We start from the raw sequence: 22,988 nt of genomic DNA, 5'->3' as shown, positions 1-22,988 counted from the left end.
CGGATGTGAGAAAGGAAGTAGAAAAATAAAAACAGGCTTTTTTTCCCCCCTAATGGAAAGGACTACAAAAGTCATCCTAAGATTATTAACCCAAACCAGATTAAGCATGTGTCCCCCTCCATCCCCCACTTTTTTCTCTTGCCATCTCTCTTTCTCCAGTTGTTACAAAATTCTTATCTAAAGGGTGTGACAGAAATATTTAAATGTCACTTAAATATAAATTGGAATTACTTTAGTTTTCCTAACTCTGACACCTAGTATTTCTTATCTGGGAGTACACATTTTTTATTTTCATAAAACTAGAAATAAAAAGACATATACTTGTAGGTTTCTTATACTTTAAGACATTTCCTTTTTTGATATATCTTGCTTTCCATGCTCTTTGTTAAGGATCTTTAAATTGTATTGGAGAGCTCTGAATGTGTATGGTAATTTTAGTTGCAAATTCTACATGTTGGAAAAATGAACTAGTATAGATTTTAAAATTCCAGGCTATTTTCTGGAATATTTTTTCAACTTCACATACTACTGAAGTAAAAGTATCTTGCATTTTATTTTTCAGCCACAAGGTGGTGCACTTGTACTGCGTCTACTTTTGAAATTCTGTTTGGTGACATTCTTTAATGGCATGTTCAAGCCTAACTTAAGATAAAACAGAATGTTATAAAAGTTCACTTTGGGCACTAAAGCAATTCTTTATGGAAGCAGGTAATCTTTATAGAGATGTCCAGTTTTATTTGAAGGACAATCAAGGGGCTTTCACAGAGAAAATAAAATAATGCATAGAATAATGCATTTTACTGCATTATTATTAAAAATTTTTATTTGACAATAACTTCACAGTTATTAAAATGTTATAAGAATAAGAATAGTACAAGAAGTATCCATATATCTTTTATTTAGATTTCTCTATAATATATTAATAAAATTTAATCCCATTTGTACCCTCTTCTTACATAGATGTGTGTCTATTTTCTAAAACATTTGAGGCTGTAAGTTACATACATCATGACACTTTACCCCTAAATACTGCATTGTGATTTTTTTTTTAAGGATATCAGTAGTCTATACATAACCACAATACAGTGTCAACTTCAGTAAATTTAACAATGGTACAACACTTTTACTCAGTCTGCTTTCGGTATTTGTTTGTCATTTGACTCAGTAATGTCCTTTACAACATTTTTCCCCCTCCAGTTCAGCAGTCTCAAGTGAATTATAACATTTAATTGTTATGGCTCTTCAGCCTCCTTTAACCTAGAATATTTCCACAACCTTTTTTTTTGCCTTTTATACGTTGACATTTAACTCCCCACCCACTTTTAATTGAACATTACTTATTTCCTTTTTTGGGTTTGACTGAAGATTTCTTCATGAAATAGGTCATACACTCTCAGCTATAATATTGCATAGGTGATGTTGTGTCCTTCTTATTAGCGTATTACAGATGTCCATGGCTCTTTTAATGGTGATGTTGCATTATGTTTTTGTTCAAGTTTTCTAGATGTTATGTGTTTAGAAGAAGAATTGAGTGGTGCCCACTCAAGGATGTGTAAGAACAAACATTTTATCTAAAGAAAGATATTTAGAAATAGATTAATGTTCCCAGTAGGTAAAATCTAATTTGACTGTAAGGCGTGAGGTAGCACATTTTAACTTTCTTCCTTGCAAAGCTCTTAATGTAGTATATTGGCATTTTATCTGTCCCTGGATTACCAAAGAATATTTGTTGATATCTTCCTTGGGATCTGCCAGTCATTCTGGTGAAAGAATAAATACTGAGTAGGTGATATTAGACAGAAAGAGATATAAAATATGTATTTCAACTTTAAATCTTTTATATGTTATAATTAATATCAGATCCAAAGAATTTTATAGTCTCTATTTCACTTTGTGCTTGCATTAGTAAAATTTTAATGCAAAACACATAAGTACCAAATATGTTGACTGGAAAGAATATTGTAAACTTAAAGAAATGATCACAGGTCTTTATCTTTTGGTTATTTGAAGGATGTGTTATTAAGTGGATAGAAATCGTTTTGGGAGAGGTGCCTAGGTGGCTCAGTAGGTTGAGTGTCCAACTCTTGATTTTGGCTCAGTCTTGATCTCACAGATTGAGCCCTGTGTCCATCTCTGCACTGACAGCATAAAGCCTGCTTGGGATTCTCCCCACCCCCCGCCTCTGCCCTTCCCTCCTTCTTTCTCCCCCATCTCTCTCAAAATAAATAAATAAACTTTGTTTAAAATAAAGAAATAGATTTGTGAGCAGGAAAATTCCTGAAATATTTCTTGTATGTTAGTTTTAGGATGCATATAGAAATTCTCCAAAAGGTAATATTTATTTATAAAGAAAAGTCATTTTGAATGTTCGCAACTAATTTCTTTTGCCAAAAAGTATTTGTAATATTAATATCTAGATGGTATAATGCCCTCTAAGAAAGAACATTAATTAGTTTAGTTTGCAGCTCTGTTAGAGAACATGGTGGATCAAAACTTTTTTATGATCTTATACTTGAATCCATTTACTTTGATTACATATGTATATTACATGTAAAATATGTATTTCCCACATCAAAGCACTTGAGGTATGAAATTAGATGAATATAAAATAATTTGAATGCCAAAGTGCTCATTAAATTTAACACTTGAAAAATTATTGGATTCCTCTTAAGTTTTGATTTCTCCCACCAGCTATCCTGCAAGGTATTGGAAGTGAGAAAAGTTACCTCCATATTTCTCCAGTTTTGCCCTTAATTTTTTTTCTTGTGTTTTTCTTTTATTTTTTTAATTTACGTTCAAGTTAGTTAGCACATGGTGCAACAATGATTTCAGGAGTAGATTCCTTAACGCCCCTTACCCATTTAGCCTATCCCCCCTCCCACAACCCCTCCAGTACCCTCTGTTTGTTCTCTTTTTTAAAAAAAAATTTTTTTTAACGTTTATTTATTTTTGAGACAGAGAGAGACAAAGCATGAACGGGGGAGGGTCAGAGAGAGGGAGACACAGAATCTGAAACAGGCTCCAGGCTCTGAGCTGTCAGCACAGAGCCCGACGCGGGGCTCGAACTCACGGACCGCGAGATCATGACCTGGGCCGAAGTCGGCCGCTTAACCGACTGAGCCACCCAGGTGCCCCGATGTTCTCTATATTTAAGTAAGAGTCTCTTATATTTTTGTCCACCTCCCTGTTTTTATAACTATTTTTGCTTCCTTTCCCTTGTGTTCATCTGTTCTGTCTTAAAGTCCTCATATGAGTGAAGTCATATGATATTAGTCTTTCTCTAATTTCATTTAGCATAATACCCTCTAGTTCCACGTAGTTGCAAATGGCAAGATTTCATTCTTTTTGATTGCTGAGTAATACTCCATTGTGTGTGTGTGTGTGTGTGTGTGTGTGTACACACATCTTCTTTATCCATTCATCTATCGATGGACATTTTTGCCCCTTAATTTTTACAAAGATGTGTACTACCTAAATTGTTAGTGGTTTATAGCTGCTGCTTTTGACACTTGTATACACATGTTTCTGAGCTTCCAAAGTGTACTAAATGATATCCTGGGGTTTCAGAAGAATTCCATGTGTCTTCCCAAGTGTCTGATTTAATTCTGGGAACCTGAGCAGTAAGTATTACTTGACTGAATAGAGTTTTAAAAATTGTTTTTATTTATTTTTATTCCTCAGACAAGACATCTGTATAGATTCTACATCAACCGTGAGAGAGAACAAACAACCTGAAGGTTTGGAATTAAAACAAGGTATAAACCAAGTATTTAATTTTTATATAACATTTACCTGAAGATTATAAACACTTTACCAGTAATAAATTTTCAGTGTTCCAGCTTGCCCCCATTTTACAGATAGGGGAACAGAATAATTTATTTGGTCCAAGATCAAAAGAATAAAGAATATGTCCTTTCTTTATTTCATGACTCCTTTAGCCATTGGAAAGTTCTGCCTTAGTGATACATGCTTACAGTGCCACCAGAAAGCTATCATCTTGAATAGTTTTAATTTTATCATTAGCTGCAAGATATTGGAGATACATTAACTGGGTAGCTTTGGGTTATATGTGGGGAAAAAAAGCTTTATGGATAACTTTTTTGTCTTTTTTTTTTTTTTGCGAGGTACATTGTTATTACTTTATTTTCTATGAATCAGTAGTGTTTGACATTGCCAGCTAGCAGAAGTGAAGTGGTAATTTGTAATTTATTCAAGCCAACTAGATGAGTAGGGCTAGTCTTTCATGTGTCTTTTTTGTTTCCCCTCATCCTGGTAGGAAAAACTGAAAGTAAAATAAATTTTTATTAGTTACTCAAAGACTACCTCACATTTTTCCCGTTTCCTGCTATAATTACTTCAGAGCAGTGACAATCTACTCTAGCCAAAATGGTTGTATTATTTATTATGTAAGCAACTAATATTTGATTGGCTTAGAATAATGTCTGTAAAACTTGAGTCATAAGAACTTATTTGGTAGAGAGAAGTAGGTCATCAATTTATTTAGGCAGAATTTCTTTTTTTACTTGGGGTCTGTGTTGCTTAGTTAACACAGTGGAAAAAAAAGTTGGATAACTAATTTTGTGATTCATTCATTATATATGTAGAGAGAACAAAATCAAGATTTTCTGTAATTCTAATTATGTACTTTGGGGTTTTAATAAATATTTTCGACAGTTTCAAGAATTCCATTGTTTTTCAGAAGTCTTGTTGTGTTAGCCTCTTAAATAGCCAGACAAAATTGTATCTTTTTATATTCTGACTTCTGAGCACCCACCAGAGACATAAACTGAGATTCAGTGTCATTTACATTTCTTTGTCATATATAAATAAATGTTAAGCATATTATCATTTTCACATAACTCTTAAACCCCGTGGGTAATTGGACATCTCTGCTATTGTTTCTTTCTTTGTTTCTGTTCTTTGCATCTAATGAGCAGGCAGTGTCGAGGGTATGCTTTTAGATCATCTGTGGAGAGAAGAATGTCATGTAATTGACATGGTTGATTCCAGTTCCTAGGGAAAAAGGAATGGGGACCTCATTGTACAAATTAGCCATTGCTGCCTTCTAAGGGAAGGTGTTTTTCTGCTTTCATGTTCAGGTACCTGGAGCTCTTTAAACTCGCTTCCCAGTGCTAACAGCCTATTTTGCTGTAATTTTATATGGTAACTTCAGTCTTTTAAAAACCAGACAGGGAAGCAAAGAGGAAGAGAAAAAGAACTCAGAGTAGTCAGGTATCACAAAGCACAAGTCTTTTATGCTTAGGAGCCTATATAGACCACTCTCAGGTTCTCATCTAGTCATCAGAAACATCAAGAACACACTGTCATCAGTAAGTGACATCAAGCAGAGGTGAGAAAACATAAGATCAAAGCACAGCAGTACAGTTCATGTTATGACTAAATCTGTAGGAAAAAGGTCAAATTAAGTTGCAACTCTTATTTTAAAGAATACAGGGAAATAGTAGGTAAAGTCTTCTAGAAAAATGTCTATAAAATAGTTAAAATATAAAATGTTGCATAATGGAATAAACGTAAGTTATCTAGAAGATCGAATTATGTAGAACATTTTCCAGGTAAATATTAGTATAGCTAAAATCTGAACCAGGTAGTGAGTAACTTGCTTGGAGTAACCCAAGAAGCTGAGGTACACCAGGAAATAGAAATTTTAGTAGTCTGAATAAATATTGTTACCTTTTTCCCTAAATGAACCAATGTTGTCTACTTTTAATATGCACAACTTGCAAAGTTGATTTAGTATTATCTCCAGCTTTTCTTGCATAGCTAGTTGTTCTCTTTCACAGTGAGCTTAATAAAAACAGAATATAATGCGCCTTGTGAATGTATTGTCATTTTATTTAATGGCTTGACCATTTAAGAAAATTCATTGAAGCTTAGAACTAAATTCATTGAAGCTTAGTTAGAACCCTTTGTTCAGAAGAACAAAATCTAAAGCAGTGTTGAATTTTCTCTTTGCTTTTTTTCAAATACATCTTATTACATAACCTATTCATAGTATGTGATACTGACACATTACTTAAATTATATCTTCATTTTTTTTAGCTTCTCAGCTTCTAAAATACTCAAATATTGAGAAATATTAATGGTGAATTAGTTACTTGAAATTGGCATTTTTTGGGTCTAGTTCTGGTTTCACCCATTTCATTGATAAGAAATATCATTTATGAAACAAGCTGTGCTGAAGATGAGTATCTGATTGTGCTCTGACTTCGACCACGCTTTCATAATGGACTAATAACCAAGATCTGCCTTCACTGTGCAGACATTATTTAAATGTAAATACAATCTACTGGTTGATTGATTCGTACTCAAATAAAATTGGAACTCTTCCATTGGGATTAGTTTCTTCACTCATTCATTTTTAGCAGGAGGGCAGCTGTATAAGAAACATTAGTTATAGTTTTGGTCTTTATCTGTAGCACAGCTTTGTTTGTGTACATGAGCACATATACATGTGCAAGCCTGAGATCCTTTATTAATTTCCTGGAGGATCTCAGGGCTTGTATTATTGAAATGGGTTTGCTCACTTTTTAAAATAATAATTATATAAATTTTCTATATTGGCCATTTTGTGCTAAAAATATTTAAAACTTTAACATTCAGTTTAAGAAAATGAAAACTGCTATTCGTTGGACGTAGTTAATTTGTAGAAAATATTTTTAAAATGTCAAATCTAATATTAGTGAATTCTGTTTATATATAGCTATAAATTTGCTTAAGACGTTCAGGAATATTAAAATAATGGTCTGTATTTAAATAGTTGCTTTAAAGTCGACAAGCAGGAGTATATGTAACCTTGCAAATTTTTCTCCTTGGTAACTTAAGAATTAAGCTCCTTTGTGTTTCTTCTTGGAAGTGGCCATGAGAAATTTTTTTAACTATACATGAGAAATAGCTAAGTCAAATTTGGATACTTAGGTTGAAGAGGTGGTGAGGTTTTCAGCCCTCACTTTAAAGTATTTGAAGAGCTGTCAAGTGGAAGAATGATTAGGCTTGTTCTGTATTGCCTCTGAGAATGAAAACAGGGCCCCTAGGTAGAATTATCACTAGACAGATTTTGGTTCAATTTATTGATCTCTAATCGGAAGTCTCAGAAAATGAAGTGGGCTGCCTTCTGTATTGCTAAAGGGTGTTTGAACACAGGCTACAAAAACTGCCACTTGGTGGCTCTGTTGTAGAGCTAATTGAAGCAGTGTTTGGATGTTTGGCCTTGATTTGAAGTTCCTTTCTAGCTGTCAGATTTTGTAAAGACCAGTGCCGGGTGCAGTGTCTGGACTTGAGAAGAGTGCTTAATGACTGGGTTTTGTTTTGTTTTTTAATTGCTTAATGGAAGCAGAATAAAATATACAGTGTTTTTTTCTCTATATTTTTTATTCCATTAGAAAATCATTCTTCCTTTCTATTAGAGAAAGACAGGCAAACACACACAAAATATGGAAACTGAATTTTGCTGTGGCGAGGCTCAAATTCTGCTACTGGTATGTGTGTGTGTGTGTGTGTGTGTGTGTGTGTGTGTGTGTTTTAAAATAATGCCGTTGCATCATGCAATTATATTTTGACCTTCCAGTTCATGAATTAGTGAATGATAGACAGTTTTAAGAATTGTCTTGTTAACAAGAGCTTCAAAAAGTTGAAAGGTAGACTTTAATAGGGGGAAAATGTTTATCAGTGGTTAAACTGTCTGATGGAAGTTTAGATATTTTCTCTGGGCTTCTCTGACCAATTTTAGACGGGTGGTCACCACAGTGTTATCATACACACTTCCAGAGAATGCAGGAAAAACAATACCTGTACTTCTAAAGTAAATAAAATGTATAAATTTATATATTTGTCCCTCCACTGTAAAATTTCTGGTTGCATGTGTTGTTGTATTAGTACATACTAATTTATAGGAATAATACATGCTATTTTTTAAGTAAATAATATATACTGGAGCAGGTACTTAAAAACATTTTCACTGATAGGTTTATGTAAATAATGCAGTTGAGAGACCTCTTTTAGACTATCATGAAGAATTGATGATGGTCGCAGCTTATTCACTTATTACTTACAAAAATTAAATGTGGTAGAAGAGATTTTTGCCATCATTTAGCAAAGGTATTAAATATAAAAGTATATGAGACCATTTGAATCCTTAAGGTGAGGGATTAATGGAAAACCCCAACTGATTTTTGCTCTTCTTGTTGGTATTGTTACTGCCATTATTCTAAGATAGTACTGCACCAGGAGAAGCAAAGGTGAGTAAGTAGAGGGCCTAGAATACAAAAAGAATGAAGAAGTGAATTTGCAGTAGAAAAGGAGTTGAGTTTTGCCAAAAAGAACTCTATAACCATAGCTGAAGGGACTACATGCAAGTTAGGAGAAGTTACAAAGATAATGAGAAAAATGCCTTCAGTGATTTGTGTTGCTTTGGGAAGAAAGAGAGAATGAAGACCATCGGTTAATTAAGCCTGTTTGGAGCAGTTTGACACGTATGTATTGCTGTAGAAACCTCTGCATTGTCAAGTGAGGTCTTGTGGTGCCTCGTCCTTTGAGGAGCTGAACTGGAGGCATGAGTGTGGGGAGACCAAAATAAAAGCGTCCCAGGCTGTTCGGAGTTGGAAACAGAGAAGCAGATATACAACTGATTTGTTCTCAAAGTTTGAGTCTGATTTCTTTTTTCCTCGCCCTTGATTGTCTCCCTGACTGGCCGTAACAAGTAAGTATTCACGCAATGCAGCTTCTTAACATGAGTTAACTTTTCAGCAATTGGTGAAGTAAAAAGAGATTGTGGTGTAACCTTCAGTGTGACTTAAGAACTTACATTTCTCTTCTCGTTCCTTTGAGCCTTTTCACAAGTTATTACCAGCAATGACAGCAGACAGGACCCTCCCACTTTTTCATTTGTCTCTTTCTGTGTGTAGTAATTGAACAAAAGGGTGAAAATTACATTTTGTGTGGCACATTAGCCCATACTGTTTCTGTACCTTTTGAAGACCCCTCTGTTGCATTTAATTGTGCAACTTTTCTGCATTAAAAAACAAAGTACACTGGCAGGGTTTTTGGATGCATAATGCCTTGTGCGTGTTTTTCAAGAATGACATTATGAAGGGTTTGATTTAGTATCTGAGAAAAATGTTGATTGCCATGTTTCTTTAAATTTTACCCATTCTCGGGGCGCCTGGGTGGCTCAGTCGGTTAAGTGTCCGACTTGGGCTCAGGTCATGATCTCGCGGTTTGTGAGTTCAAGCCCCGCGTAGGGCTCTGGGCTGATGGCTCAGAGCCTGGAGCCTGCTTCCGATTCTGTGTCTCCCTCTCTCTCTGCCCCTCCCCCGTTCATGCTCTGTCTCTCTCTGTCTCAAAAATAAATAAACGTTAAAAAAAATTTTTTTTTAAATAAATTTTACCCATTCTCTCTTGTGGTTTCATAGGATCGTAGACGTACTGTTAGGGCAGCCACTTCAGAGGTTATATAGTCCAAACCTTTAACATGTTTGGATCTCCTTTGGATCCATGGTGCTATTCAGTAATTATGTTCTTGTCCAATCGTTGGCAAAAGTACCTCCTTATATAGAAGTAACTCCTACCACAGGAAAGATGGTAAACATTAGATTTGAAATCAGATTTTGTTACCAGTTAACGAACTTTTTACTCATCCTACACCATAGTCTATGATTTAATTAGAAGTTTTGGTTGTAATATTATATGTAGTATGTAGTCTTTTGAGATTGACTTCTTCCACTTAGCAGGTATGCATTTGAGGCTCTTCATGTCTTTTTGTAGCTTGATATTGCCGGACAGTCTTCCATTGTGTAGATTTACAACAGTTTGCTTATCCATTTACCTATTTACCTATTAGAGGACATCTTAGTTGCCTCTAGATTTTGGCAATCATGAGTAAAGCTACTATAATCATTTGTATGCAGGAGTTTGTGGACATAAGTTTTCAAACTCTGGGTAAACACCAAGTTTAGTTTTGTAAGAAACTGCCAAGCTGTCCTTCAAAGTGCTGTACCATTTTACGTCCTGCCAGCAGTGAATGAGATTTTCTGTTGTTCCATCTTCTTGCTAACATTTGGTGCTATCAATGATTTAGATTTCGACTGTTCTAATAGACGTGTAAGTGGTATCTTGTTGTCTTACTTTGCAGTGCCCTAATGATATATGATGTTAAGCATCTTTCCATGTGCTTCTTTGCCATTTGTATATCTTCTTTGGTGACTTGGCTCTTCAGATCTTTTGCCCATTTTTTATTTGGGTGGTTTTCTAATTGTTGAGTTTTAAGAGTTCTTTATGTATTTTGGACACCAGTCTTTTATCCAGGTGTGTTTTGCGAATATTTACTCCTAGTCTGTGGCTTGTCATTTCCTTAATAATTTTTCACATTTAATACATACTTTTTAGCTCCGTGCCTCATATATTTTATTCATTCATGTGGACTTAAGGGACCTCATACAAGAAGAAGATAAATTCAGTCTGAACCAACATTCTCATCAGTGATGCTTCAGTGGTCATTCTGATTCTGTTAAGATCTGGGAGGCACTATAGAATATTTAAATGCATAGATCTGTGAAATATACTTGGGCTTGAATTTTGGTTTTGCCACTTCAGTTGTGTGAACTATAGGGCAAGTTACTTAAACTCCGTTCCTCAGATTCATCATTTATAAAATGGGGATAATAAATATGAATGTCTATTCCATTATGGTTAGCATAAGGATTAAATGAGTTAATACATGTTCAGTGCTTTAGAGAAGTGATTAGTACCTGGTAAATGCTCAGTAAATATCCACTCTTGTTATAATTATTTCTGCCATCATTATTGTTGTCATTAGAATTTTCTGCTTCATCCCCCCAATATCACCCTGGCTGTCTCTCATTGGCAAAAGTGTCTCCGTATTGAATCATAGTCTGCCAGTATGTATTTTCTGCTCATTTATCCTTGTGTGTCCTTTGGATTATAGAAAATGAATGTAATGCTTTTTCTAAATGATGTCCCTTCAGATTTTGGAGCTGATCCCTTCTTCCAACAAACAAATTGTGGTTTTGTGCTAGGCACCAGAAAGATAAATAAAATATGGCCTGGCTTGGAAAGAACTTCTCTAATAAAGGAAAGTAGATGTATAAATTAATTTTTCATATCTACCTGTTTCTGAATTTATATAGTCCCTGTCTCTCCTCTTAAAAATGGGTGAACTCTTTGTGTTGCTGCGACCAGCCCATGTATTTGTATAGTGAACACATTCTCTTTTGGTATCTGCAGGTGTTTTTTTTTCTCTGTCCCTAATTATTGCCCCCCTCTGTAGTAAACAGTTGTCAGCAACTATTTCACTGATGTGGCTGAGTCCTTATCTTGGCCTGTCAGCCATGTGTAACACCGTTGATTATCCATCCTTCCCTGACACTTTCTTCTCTGTTTCTTTTGTGTCTTGCTGTCCTCTACTCGACTTCTAAAGGGTGAGTGCCCCAGCACTTACTCTTTGGACGTTTTCTCTTTTCTACATCCTAACGTAATTCTAGGACTGGCAACTACGAATTTATTTCTCCAATTCAGACTTCTTTCCAACCCTTAATATCTAGCTTCCTTATTAGATGTTCAGTAAGCATCTTAATATGTTCCAGAGTAAATTCTAGATTCTTCTCTGACCCCTCCCCAAAAGCAACAAAGAAGAAAACAGTACCACTCCCCCTCCAAACCTTGCTTCTCCTACAGTCTTCTCCATCTCAATCAATAGCATTTGCATTCTTCTGAGTGTCTAGGCCAAGAACCTGGGAATCATTCTTGAGTGCTTTCTTTCATCTTTGTCAACAAATCCTGTCAGCTCTACTTTCACAAAGATCAGAATCCCACCACTTCACACCTCTTCTTGGCCAGATTATTCTGGTGTTGATTCTTATAGCATGTTGATCCCCTCTGTTTCTGTCTATGCCCCCCTGTAGTCTCTTCCCTATAGCAGTCTGAATGACTGTAAAAATTAAAACTAAAAGTTGTCAGTCACTGTCTTATCAGAGCCTTCCGGTAGCTTCCCATCTCAAAAGTCCTTGAAGTCCTTCCTTCCTGTAGTGGTACAAGCCATAATGTGATACAGCCTGTCACTCTCCCCCTTGTTCTTTCTAGTCCTTCCTCCTCACTTTCCTCCAGCGTTATAAGCGCTGTTGTGTCAGAGACCTGACTTTTGCTGTTCCCTCTGCCTGCATGTTCCTCCTGAGGTAACCAGCAGTCTACAGCGTATCATTTAGATCCCCTGTCAGATGTTACCTTTTCTGTCTAAACTAATTAGCAGTACTTTTTTCAGAGCTAATTAACCTCTTAGTAAACCTAGAATTTTACTGAGCCTTGGTATCAGGTTTACTGTACTGTAGTTTTGTAGAAGATATTTTTCGAACCCAAAACCCTGATGCTTTGTCATGCATCTGGTTCATAGTGTATCTCAGAACAGAAATGTTAAGCTGTCCTTTGTGACTACAAGTTTTACTGCTTGTCATGCACTTTGTCCAAATCTGAGAATTAAACTCATTCACACCAGTGGTGTACTCTTATTTAGGTCAACTACTTGTTCTGTAAGATCACACCTTTCCAAATCCGTGGTCTTCCTTAACTTGTGTTTACCTCACCTCTTCTCTCGTACTGAATAATTATCACCTAGTTCATACTACTGTTGCCTGTTTAATTGCTTATCTGATCTATTGTAAAGGCTGGTAAGAGGTCCCTGTTGTGCTTTTTCTCCTACAATGGTGATGTCTTGTCTACAGAGGCAAAATTTTTGGATACTGTCCTTTTCTGTGTTCTCATGTGTACATTTTATCTGAAAGGCTCACATACTTCTGTATTGTTTAGCTCTAGCACCTATTTTTCCATTCTGTCCCTTACACTTGGAGTTTCCTCCTCTGTCAACATCACTTATTAGATTTTGAGACCTACTTCATATCACATCTGTAGATCTCCTTGACGTTTCCCTATTGCCTTATATACTCGAAAATTCTGTTATGCTTTATACCACAGAATTTAGCATGTTAAAGTATCATGTCCATATTTTAAGCATACCTAATTACCATAAAGGCAAAATCTGTGCCTTAGTTATGCTACAAATATTTAGTTTACCCTACCTGTAGGATTTTATAAGGCCCACCTCTTCTGTGGCCTTTATAGCACCATTGTAGCATAGGTAATAAATACTCAGTGAAGATTTGTTGATTCTTGGAGTAATCTCTCAATTTGTCATTCGCAAAAGTTAGGTTTGTAGGCCTATGGACACTCAGTTACCCAGAAATTGAGTGTGGGCTTGGTAGTATACTAGACAGTTTTTCTGTATTAAATTGTTTGCATATATCTCAGTAACCATCAGATAATGTCATGATTAAATTTTGAATATCGTGGTTAACGTGATACACTTAAATTTAAATCAGTAGTTTAAAATACTACATGAGAAAAAATAGCCAAGTTCTGTCAGTTTTGCTGAGAGGAAGATTACAGTCCTCTACAAAAGATTATTTTTACATATTAAAAAAAGTTGTTTCTTTTTCAGAAAATAAAGTGTTGATTTCTTTCTTGAAAAGGCTAGAACTCACTAGAACTGTTATAAATTGACTTTCTACAGTTACACTATAGTAGAATTGTCTTCCTTATAACTTAAAATTTAGTAAAACCGAAGTTTTCTGTTGTCTCAGAAAAGAAATCCACAGAGGCATAGCATTGCTTTCCAGTGAACTCTGGACTTTGTTACTAATGAGATTGTAGTAGGTTGATAACACTTAGAAGCCTTAGAGAGTTGAGATTCTAGAGGGAAGGACCTAGAGGGAAGGATGGTGAAATGTGCTGTTCTAAATGGCATAACCACTGAATGTGATTAACTGAAAATCTGATGAGAAAAACTAAAAGAGAAAACAAAGTAAGATAGTTTAACCCTTTTGATAACCAGGTCTATGGTTGCCTAATAGGAATATTGGGATTCTGATTTTCTTGTGTTCTCCTCCAGGATATATATATTTTAAGGTATTTTCAAAATTGTTACTGTAGGTTTCTGAATAGAAATCACCATAAACAGACTTTTTATCCTGGAAATTGTCAGACAAAAATAAGTAAAAAAATAGCATTAACTCCCATGTACCTCTCTCCATTTTCAGTTACCCACCTATGGCTAATTCTTTCATGCATACCCCTCCCTACCTGCTCATACTGCTAGATTATTTTAAAGCAGATTCTAAACCTCTTTTCAGTTCATCTATAAATATTTCAATATGTTTGTATCTCAAAGACTAGAGATCTCTTTTTAAACATAATTACAATGCCTTAAAAAGTTATCGCTGCTTAATATCATATATTCAGAAAGTGTTCAGGTTTAACCTACCGCTTGTATTTATTGGTAGTATTGTGATGTTAAGATTGATTGGTACAGGTGTTATCAGACTACCACCTAATGGTTTTAGTAGCTGTTAATGTTTAGATCCAGTATTTCATTAGGGATTACAGAATAGTGATGTTTTTAATCCTCAAATAATCCAGTAGTTAGTTTTCTCAGGTTGTCTTATAATAGTTTTAAACTATATTTGTATGAATGGACATCTAGATAAGTACCCTATGTTACAATTGTTTGGATTCTAAGTCTCTTTTTAATCTGTATGCTCCTCCTTCCCATCCCTCCCTCTCACCTTCCTTTGCTCCCCGATTCTCTTTGAAGTTTCTTAAACCAGATTGTCAGAGTTTCTCAGTTCGAATTTTGCTGATTGCATACCATTGTTCTATTTAATGTTATTTTTCTGTAAATTGGTAGTTGGATACAGAACCTTGATCAGATTCATGTTCAATTTTTGACAATATTTTAGAAGCAATGTTGTATCCTTGAGGCACATAATATACCGTTACTTCTCTTTTTTGTGATCATGTTCATAGCCATAGGGATATCTTGTCCACAGGGCTGATAGAAGTGGTCTTGATTTCTTGAGGCTAGCTTTTGTTGGTAATCTAGTTTTTTTCTTCTGGGAATTTTTATTAATTTTTTTCCCCCTGGGTTCTGATTTTTTTTATAGGATATGTCTTAGGTATGATACACTGCAGTTGGCAAGCCTTTTCACTAAGAAGACCTTCTTCACCTCAGATCACCTTTTTTGTCATAATTTTCCCTCTCTACCCTTTTTTCTGTTTTCTGACTTATTCTATCACTTTATTCACTTCTCTGCTCAGTTTCCTTATCAAATCACATCGATCACTCTCTGAAAGCATCCTGCTAGTGTCTTCTTATCATGCTTTATTTTTCTTCATAACACCTGACATTTATTTATAGTGTCTCCTATGATTTAAATATAGCACAAGGACTTTTTTTTTATTCACTGTTTCCTTAATGTTTAAAACAGTGTCTTGTACATAGTAGGTGCTCAGTAATATTTGCTGAGTAAATTATATTAAGTTGCTGGACTCATGGGTCATTCATCTCTTAACTTTTATTGCATATTTTAAATATATTTTTATTTCTTTTCTACATAGGAGGTTTTTTTTCTTTCACTGTCTTCCAGCAACCACTGAATGTTTGCTTTTGATAACTGTGTTTTAAAATTCTAACATTTCCTGTTCTCTGTTCTTCTTTCACTGCATCATGTACTTACTTTATGGCTCCAGAGTCTACTTGAGTCTCTCTAAGGATACTAATTAGACTCCTCTGCCCTTCCTTCTCCCCCATTAGATTATCTTTTGATCCCTAGATTTTCTTTATTTTGTCCTTTGTTCATCTTGGTTCTTTACTTACTGTAGCTGGGTTTTTCTGAAAGCTGGTTTGGGTTTCATCAGTAGCTGTTTAGATATGTCTCAGACTCTAGGAGAGCTCTTTAAGTGGATGAGGTAGGCCTCCCACTAGAGTGCTTGGGCATGTGGTAGGGAAGGGAAGAGAAAGAAGGAAGTGTTCAATTGGCCCAACTATTCTGAATGGATTTAATTTAATTATCTTGCTGTGTTTCACAGCCAACTCTTCGTTGCTTCCAAGATTCTCTAAGAAAGAGTTACACTTATCTGTGGTGTCTTTGGCTGTGGTTTTGCTCTGCTTTTATTTTCTGTCAATTTCATCCTGCCTGCTTACATTTTGTAAAAAATCCTGCAAAATGTCTTTTTAGATGATACCCTTCTGTGTTATCTAATATTATGGTTTCATTTTTTCTTTTTAAACTTTTTATAAGGATTATATTCTTAGAACTGGTTGAAGAAATACATATGTTCATAGGGCAAAATTGGAAAGCTCACTTTCTTTTTTCTACATTAACTTTCCTCCCCAGAAGTAACCACTATTAATAATTTACTGTTATTTTGAATATAAATATAGTTATTACTCTTTAGTTTTCTTTGTTCACTTAATCATGTCTTGATCATTTTTCCATCTTATAAATTTATTAATTTTTTTACAGATGGGTAAAATTCCTTTTTGTAACTAATGAGTTAAAAGTAATAATTTGCATTGCATGGTTAGAAATTAAGTTGAGCATTTTTATGTATTGATGCTTTTTGTATTTCATAGTTTGTGAAACGCTTGACTTGTTTCTACCCTTTGCCCTTGTTTTTAGTTATCTCTTAATGATACCTGGACATTGTATGTATTATATTTCATTAATATTTTCTTATAGAGTGCCTCTGTCTTATTTTATTTATGATGTCCCCCGCCCAGAGGTCCTACTATTTATTTAGCTAAATTTGTTGATTTTTCCCCTTTATGGATTCTCCATTTTGTATTTTACTTATAAAGGACTGATGTTAGTTTTATTCTCAGTTAATTTATAGTATTTATGCTATTATTGTATTTTTAAGTATCGGCCTTCTGTCACTTCATTGGCTTCTTGGTAGAGAAGGGAATTAGATATGTGTGCTCAATTTGCCATCTTCGGCAGGAATTCAGACAGATATTTAATTATTCTATGTTCTAAGGTTTGTCTCCTGGCTTAATTTAATAATTCACTATCAGGAAGTTTCACGAGCATACAGTCACTCATAACATTAGATATGCCTCCGTTTTGTGCATTAAAACTACTCTTAAGTTGAATTATTAGCAAGTAGAATGTAGGCTCTATTGAGGTTTAAATATGCTAGCATAACTTTAAAATCCTTTAAAATTTTTATCCCTCAAAATCTTTGTGACTAATAATTCTTGTATGTTTGTGTACTTCCAATTGGGTATTTAAAACTTTTAACAAAAAGTAAACCTAAGATAACACACACATACATTTAAAATTTTTATTTTAACAAAAAGCAAACCTGAGACATACGTGCGCACGCACACACACACAGACACGCATGTGGACTGGTGGAAGGACAGAACAGACAACACTGATATTGTAAGACTTATGAATGAAGCATTTTGAAGTAAGGTTACTTTTTTACAAAAAATGTACAAGTTTCACCGCTTCTACCTTGAGGATCATAATTGACAAGAAAAAACTATAAATTCCTAATACCAAGGATGAGAATAAATTATCTTTGGAAGTGTATTCATGTGTTTGCAAATGATACTTTAAAAAGCAAGTCAGTAGAATGATGAAAATTAAGGAATAGTGAAGTACGATCCTAAATCTTTAAATAATTTACCATGTTACATTGTCCAAGTCACCTTGTTTTCACATTTGTGAGATGAAGTGTTACGCTAAGTTGTTTCAGACACAAATTCTACAAAGCTTTGGGATCCGTGGTGCAGGTGTAGTGGGCAGATGGAATCTATGAATGTATTCACCAGTACTGTGTTATGGAGAACTCAGGCACTTAGACTTTGGATAATTTTTTTTTTTCAAGTTTATTTATTTATCTTGAGAGAGAGAGTGAGAGTGAGCAGGGAAGGAACAGAGAGAATCCGAAGCAGGCCCTGCGCTTCACAAACCGTGAGATCATGACCTAAGCTGAAATCAAGACTTGGGCGATTAACTGACTGAGCCACCCAGGCGCTCATGGATCATTTTTCTTTTTTTTAAGATTTTATTTTTAAGTAATCTCTACATCCAATATGGGGCTTGAGCTTACAACCCCAAGATCAAGAGTCACGTGCTCTACCAACAGCCAGCCAGGTGCCCCGACTTTGGATAATTTTAAATGTAAACAGAGAACACCAAATTTATGGAGCACCATTTCTTCAGTGATAGGATATGTATAGCTGTTTAAAGAAATAAAGCAAAGCCCACCTTCTGCCTGCTGAAAACTTTGAAACTTTATATATTTATATAGAATATATAAAGAACTTTCTTGTCAAGATTTACCTCCTTTGAAACATGGGAAGTGTGCGTATAAACACTTTGACCCTGAATTTCCTGTGCTGATAACTTTATAAAAAAAGGATTTTATTATTTTAAGCTTGGGGCAAAGAGGCTCTTTAGCTGTGGTTGCTTCTTAAGCTTATATAAATAGGCTTGAAAAATTGTCTGAATTAGGTGAGAATATATATAGCTCTGGTTCTTAGCCATTTGAAGTGTTTGATAAAACACAGTAATAAGATGAACATAATGTACATTCCATTAAAAAATATTTATATACACTCATATATATCCTTGTAGTCTTTTGGTCAGAAATACAAGCTGATGGTATATGACAGTGATACTCAGCTGGAAAGTTTGCCATGTATGTCTTCAGGATCTACGAGTGTAGATTCTCCACTTATTTAGTGAAAATGTCTCTAAGATTTGCTATTATCATTTACTCACATATAAACTCAAAGCAAATTAATTTCATAAAAATACAGCTACTTCAGAATTTGTGATTTAGCACATAAGGGATTCGATAGTTATAATATTACACATTGAACCCTGTACCCAAGATAATAAGTGAGCTTCATTTATATTGCCTGGATATTGTAAATGTACTTCTTTTCTCTAGAAAATCTGTTGTCCTTTTTAAAGGTTATTTGGGGGCACCTGGCTGGCTCAGTTAGTGTAGCATGTGACTTTTGATCTCAGGGTTGTGAGTTTGAGCCCCATGTTGGCTCTAGAGACTGCTTAAAAAAAAGCAACAAAAGAACCCCTAAAAACCCCACAGGTTGTTGCGTGAAAAAAAAGTAGATTTACTGATGTTACTTACCTTTCATTGGCTACTGCTGTCAATGGGAAATTCTTTTGGATGATTATCCAAGTGATCAATATATTAAATGAAAGATAAGTGGTAATCATGTCTTGGGAAAACAAAATAGCTGAAATATTGCCATTTTATAAACATTTATATAGACTTAACTTAGGGTAGTATTAGACCTTGCACTTTAGAGATGTCCTAGGACAATTTGCCTTAATTTCAGGAAATTCTGGGAAGTTAAGGGATTTGCTCAAATCACATACTTTATAGCAGAGTAAAGTTTTAGAACTCAGGTATCCCAAATTTCAGACCTTTCCTCTCTCCCCACCCACCATTATATTCTTCTGCTCTTAATTCATTATCAGGCAACAACTTATAGTTTGAAAAACAGATTACATTTTTTCAAAAACTTATGTTTTAAAATCTTTTAAACAGACCGCAGGTTTTCACTCAGAATCAGTGAGAACAGATTTAGAATTTTAGATTAAAGATGGCTAAGCATGAAAGTGAACTTTTTGAGGCTATGGACAACTTAGCGCTTCATTTCTTAAATTTGTTTTTGTCTCAAGTTGCAATACTTATATAAAGCATTATTTCTTTACATAAACGGCTGTATTTTTATTTATTTTTTTAGCTATTTGGGAACATTTGTTTCTTTGGGGAAGATATGTAAAATATTCTTTGGCATCAAATATTAAAACTTGCAACCTTTTTTTTTAAAACAATTTTGTGGACACGTATAATTTATCAATTTATTTTTCCACTTTGATTTTAGAATAGGGAGTAGTTTTTTAATTATTAGGATGTAGGAGGATCAGTCAAGGTCAGTAAATTGTTATTACAAAACCAGTGGAGTAGAATTGTTTATGGCCTAACCCTATAACATTGTATTATCAGAATTTTCCATCTGTTGGTAAATAAGTTTTTCCTACTGTAGGAAGACTTAACAAAGGTAACCTTTGGGGGGGATCATGACTTAAAAAAATTTTTTTTTAAAGATAAATAAATTGGAGGTGTAAGTGAGCACTCAAAGTTTAAACAACACCTGGACTTCAGTAATGTCCAAGGCCAAGGTAGTTGAGAGCCATAATCTGTGTGTATATTGAAAGTTTTAGTATCAGTTATACAAGTTTTATAACATATTTTTTAAAATTATAGTGTACTAACTTTATTAATTAAAATCCTCATGATGAAAATTTATTTTATCTTAGAAAATGGCCTTAGGCATTCTCCTTTAATTTATTGATTTATAACAAAGTGTGTGAAAAAGCAAATGAAAAGATGTAGGTAATTGCATTGCACATGGTGTCCAGCTTGCCAATGATATTTTTTCTTTTTTTGTAGTAAAGTTTTTTAAACTGTTTCTAGAATGGAATTTTACTTTTTTGTTAATAAGCCATGCTCTACTCAGACAATATCTAGCATCACCTTTAATTTTGTAATGTAGAAGCTTCACTGTGGTATAAAGTGGTGTGACATTTTAATTAGGAAAAGAGATCATGTGATGGTATAAATTTCCTACTGCTTCCATGTTCTGCTAAACTGGAATGAAAAATTCATTAAAATTTACATTAAATTATATCTGTTTTCATAGTTGAGGAGTCAGGGGAAAAAGGGATGGGACAGAGATTATGGAATGTATTTGGGACTTCATGGTGGGAGGTGGGGTCAAGGTAGCCCATTAATCATAAATAGAAAGGACATTTTGACCAGGGCATTTAGGTTACGTGGTTCTTTCCCCTTTTTTGTTTGTTACAGGCAAAGGGGAAGATAGTGATGTACTCAGTATAAATGCAGATGCTTATGACAGCGACATAGAAGGCCCATGCACCGAGGAAGCTGCTGCTCCTGAGGTCCCAGACAATACAGTCCAGAGCGAAGCTGGTCAGATAGAGGACCTGGAGAAAGACATTGAGAAAAGTGTGAATGAGATTCTGGGGCTGGCAGAGGGTAGCCCCAAGGAGCCCAAAGCAGCCACCCTGACTGCTCCTCCACCCGAAGACGTTCAGCCTTCCGCACAGCAGCTGGAGCTGCTAGAACTGGAGATGAGGGCGAGAGCTATTAAAGCCCTCATGAAAGCTGGTGACATAAAAAAGCCAGCCTAGTTACTTGAATCTGAATTCTAGGTGTGTTTGAACAAAGCCACATCGTATAGTTTTGTATATGAAGTTTATTTTGGGTCTTATGTGATAGTTTTCATGTAACCCTTATTAGATAAACTCATCTTAGGCCTAAAATACCTGTGGTTTTTTTTGGTTGTTGTTACTTTTATATTATATATGTGTCATTGCTGTATGAATTCATGCCAAATATCATTGGATAACCTGGATACTTTGTTGGATGAGTCTTTAATGTCTGCAAATTGATATCTGAAAAGCCATTAGCAAAGAGTCACTGTATTGTTCCCCTTCATTTTTAAATGTTTTTGGCTTCAGACCTAAAAGCTTAAGAAAGATTGACCAAGCATGTTGCTCTTAAGGTTACCTATATTTTTGTGGTAGAAAATTAAATTATTGCTCTTAGATTTATCAACAATTTAAGTTTAGTCATGCTTATATGCACTTTTAAAATAAGTCCATCTTGAACACACCTTCTCTGGGTGTGGATTTAACTAGTAAAAACTGAAGAGCATTTTTTGTTATAAAGTTTAGAGGGTCTGAAATGGCTGAGAAAAATGTTTTGTATAAAAGAAAAAACAGACTTAATTTAAGGCCATTTTTTAAAATGTGGAAGTAATTGCCCAACTTTAATTCTAGCAGACAAGCCATTCTAACAGGTATTTGATATTATTGGACACTTGGTTCAAGTTTTTTCCTTCGGTAAAAAGGGAACATATTTTCATTTACATTCCAAGCTATCAAGAAAAGAATATTTTATTGTACAGGCTTTTATCTCGTGTTTTCGCTTGAAGATCTGATGTGCTATAATTCCATGAATTAAAAATAATAAAGACTATCATTCTGGATCTGAAGACTTTTGATACATTTCCAAAAGCAAAATTAATTTCAGGAAGCTTTGATAAGTTGGTGTTATAATTAATCTAATTTTGTATAGTTTTTGTAAATAAATTAACATTCTGCCACAATAACAGATGCTTTTTGCCCTATAACTAGTTGTAGTTGTTTGATACAAAAAAAATTTAGGTAGAGACTCTTAAATTAATTTTTTTCTTAAAATATAAATCTGAAACCATTGCTTTTATATTTGCTTACAAGTATATATTATTTGTAAGTCCTGCCCTCCTAGTGTTGTATGAGGATTTTCCTCATAGATAAGACTTGCAGGGATTGCGTTTTATTAATTACATGTAAATCTTAGTTTCTTCCGGAAATAGAGTGTGTTATGAAACATTAGAGTTGCAAAGTTACAAATTTATTTTTTGTTGTTTTTGAACATGACTTTAAATAATCCTGTCATTTCCCCCCCCTCCCCCCCGAATCTTTCTAACGTAACACAGGCCTATATCATTTGAGGTACTTCTCTTAGGTAAATGTGGGTGTGATTTCATTTCTTTTTTTTCTTTTTTTTTTTTAATGTTTATTTTTGTGAGAGTGAGACACAGAGTATGAGCGGGGAGGGACAGAGAGAGAGGGAGAGACACAGAATCTGAAGCAGGCTCCAGGCTCTGACAGCTCAGAGCCCGATGTGGGGCTTGAACCCACGAATGGTGAGATGGTGACCTGAGCCAAAATCATACACTTAACCAACTGAGCCACCCAGGTGCCCCAATGCGGGTGTGATTCCACTAGTGAGTTCTCACAGTTACAGCTTCAAGATGAGAAAGCAATGATTACAGTAAAATAATTTTTAAATTCCAACTTGAACTAAAAATTGCAATAAGAACACAGCAATACGGAACAAGCTGTCTTGCTGCTTACTAATTATAAAATGCAGTAGATGACCTGTAGCTGTAGACCAGGGTGTGAGTGCTCTGTAGCTGACGGGTCACCCCCTTTGTGCAGCATGGTGTG

The 22,988-nt window shown here is 34.8% G+C and overlaps 1 protein-coding gene across 2 annotated transcripts in view; it reads left to right on the top strand.

The window, feature by feature from the left end:
- CAAP1 (caspase activity and apoptosis inhibitor 1) overlaps positions 1-21,982 on the top strand; it is a 51,969-nt gene extending 29,987 nt beyond the window's left edge. For both annotated transcript variants that reach the window (XM_030293268.2, XM_030293269.1), the window contains exons 5-6: positions 3,682-3,755; positions 20,776-21,982. In XM_030293268.2, the coding sequence (XP_030149128.1) occupies positions 3,682-3,755; positions 20,776-21,122 (421 nt within the window). In that variant the 3' untranslated portion in view covers positions 21,123-21,982. The remainder of the gene's footprint in view (positions 1-3,681; positions 3,756-20,775) is intronic.
- The last annotated feature ends 1,006 nt before the right edge of the window (positions 21,983-22,988 follow it).

Source organism: Lynx canadensis, chromosome D4, assembly GCF_007474595.2.
Source record: "Lynx canadensis isolate LIC74 chromosome D4, mLynCan4.pri.v2, whole genome shotgun sequence".
Lineage (NCBI taxonomy): Eukaryota > Metazoa > Chordata > Mammalia > Carnivora > Felidae > Lynx > Lynx canadensis.
The sequence above is the reverse complement of the archived record's forward strand: the minus strand, read 5'-3'. Positions and strand labels throughout refer to the sequence as shown.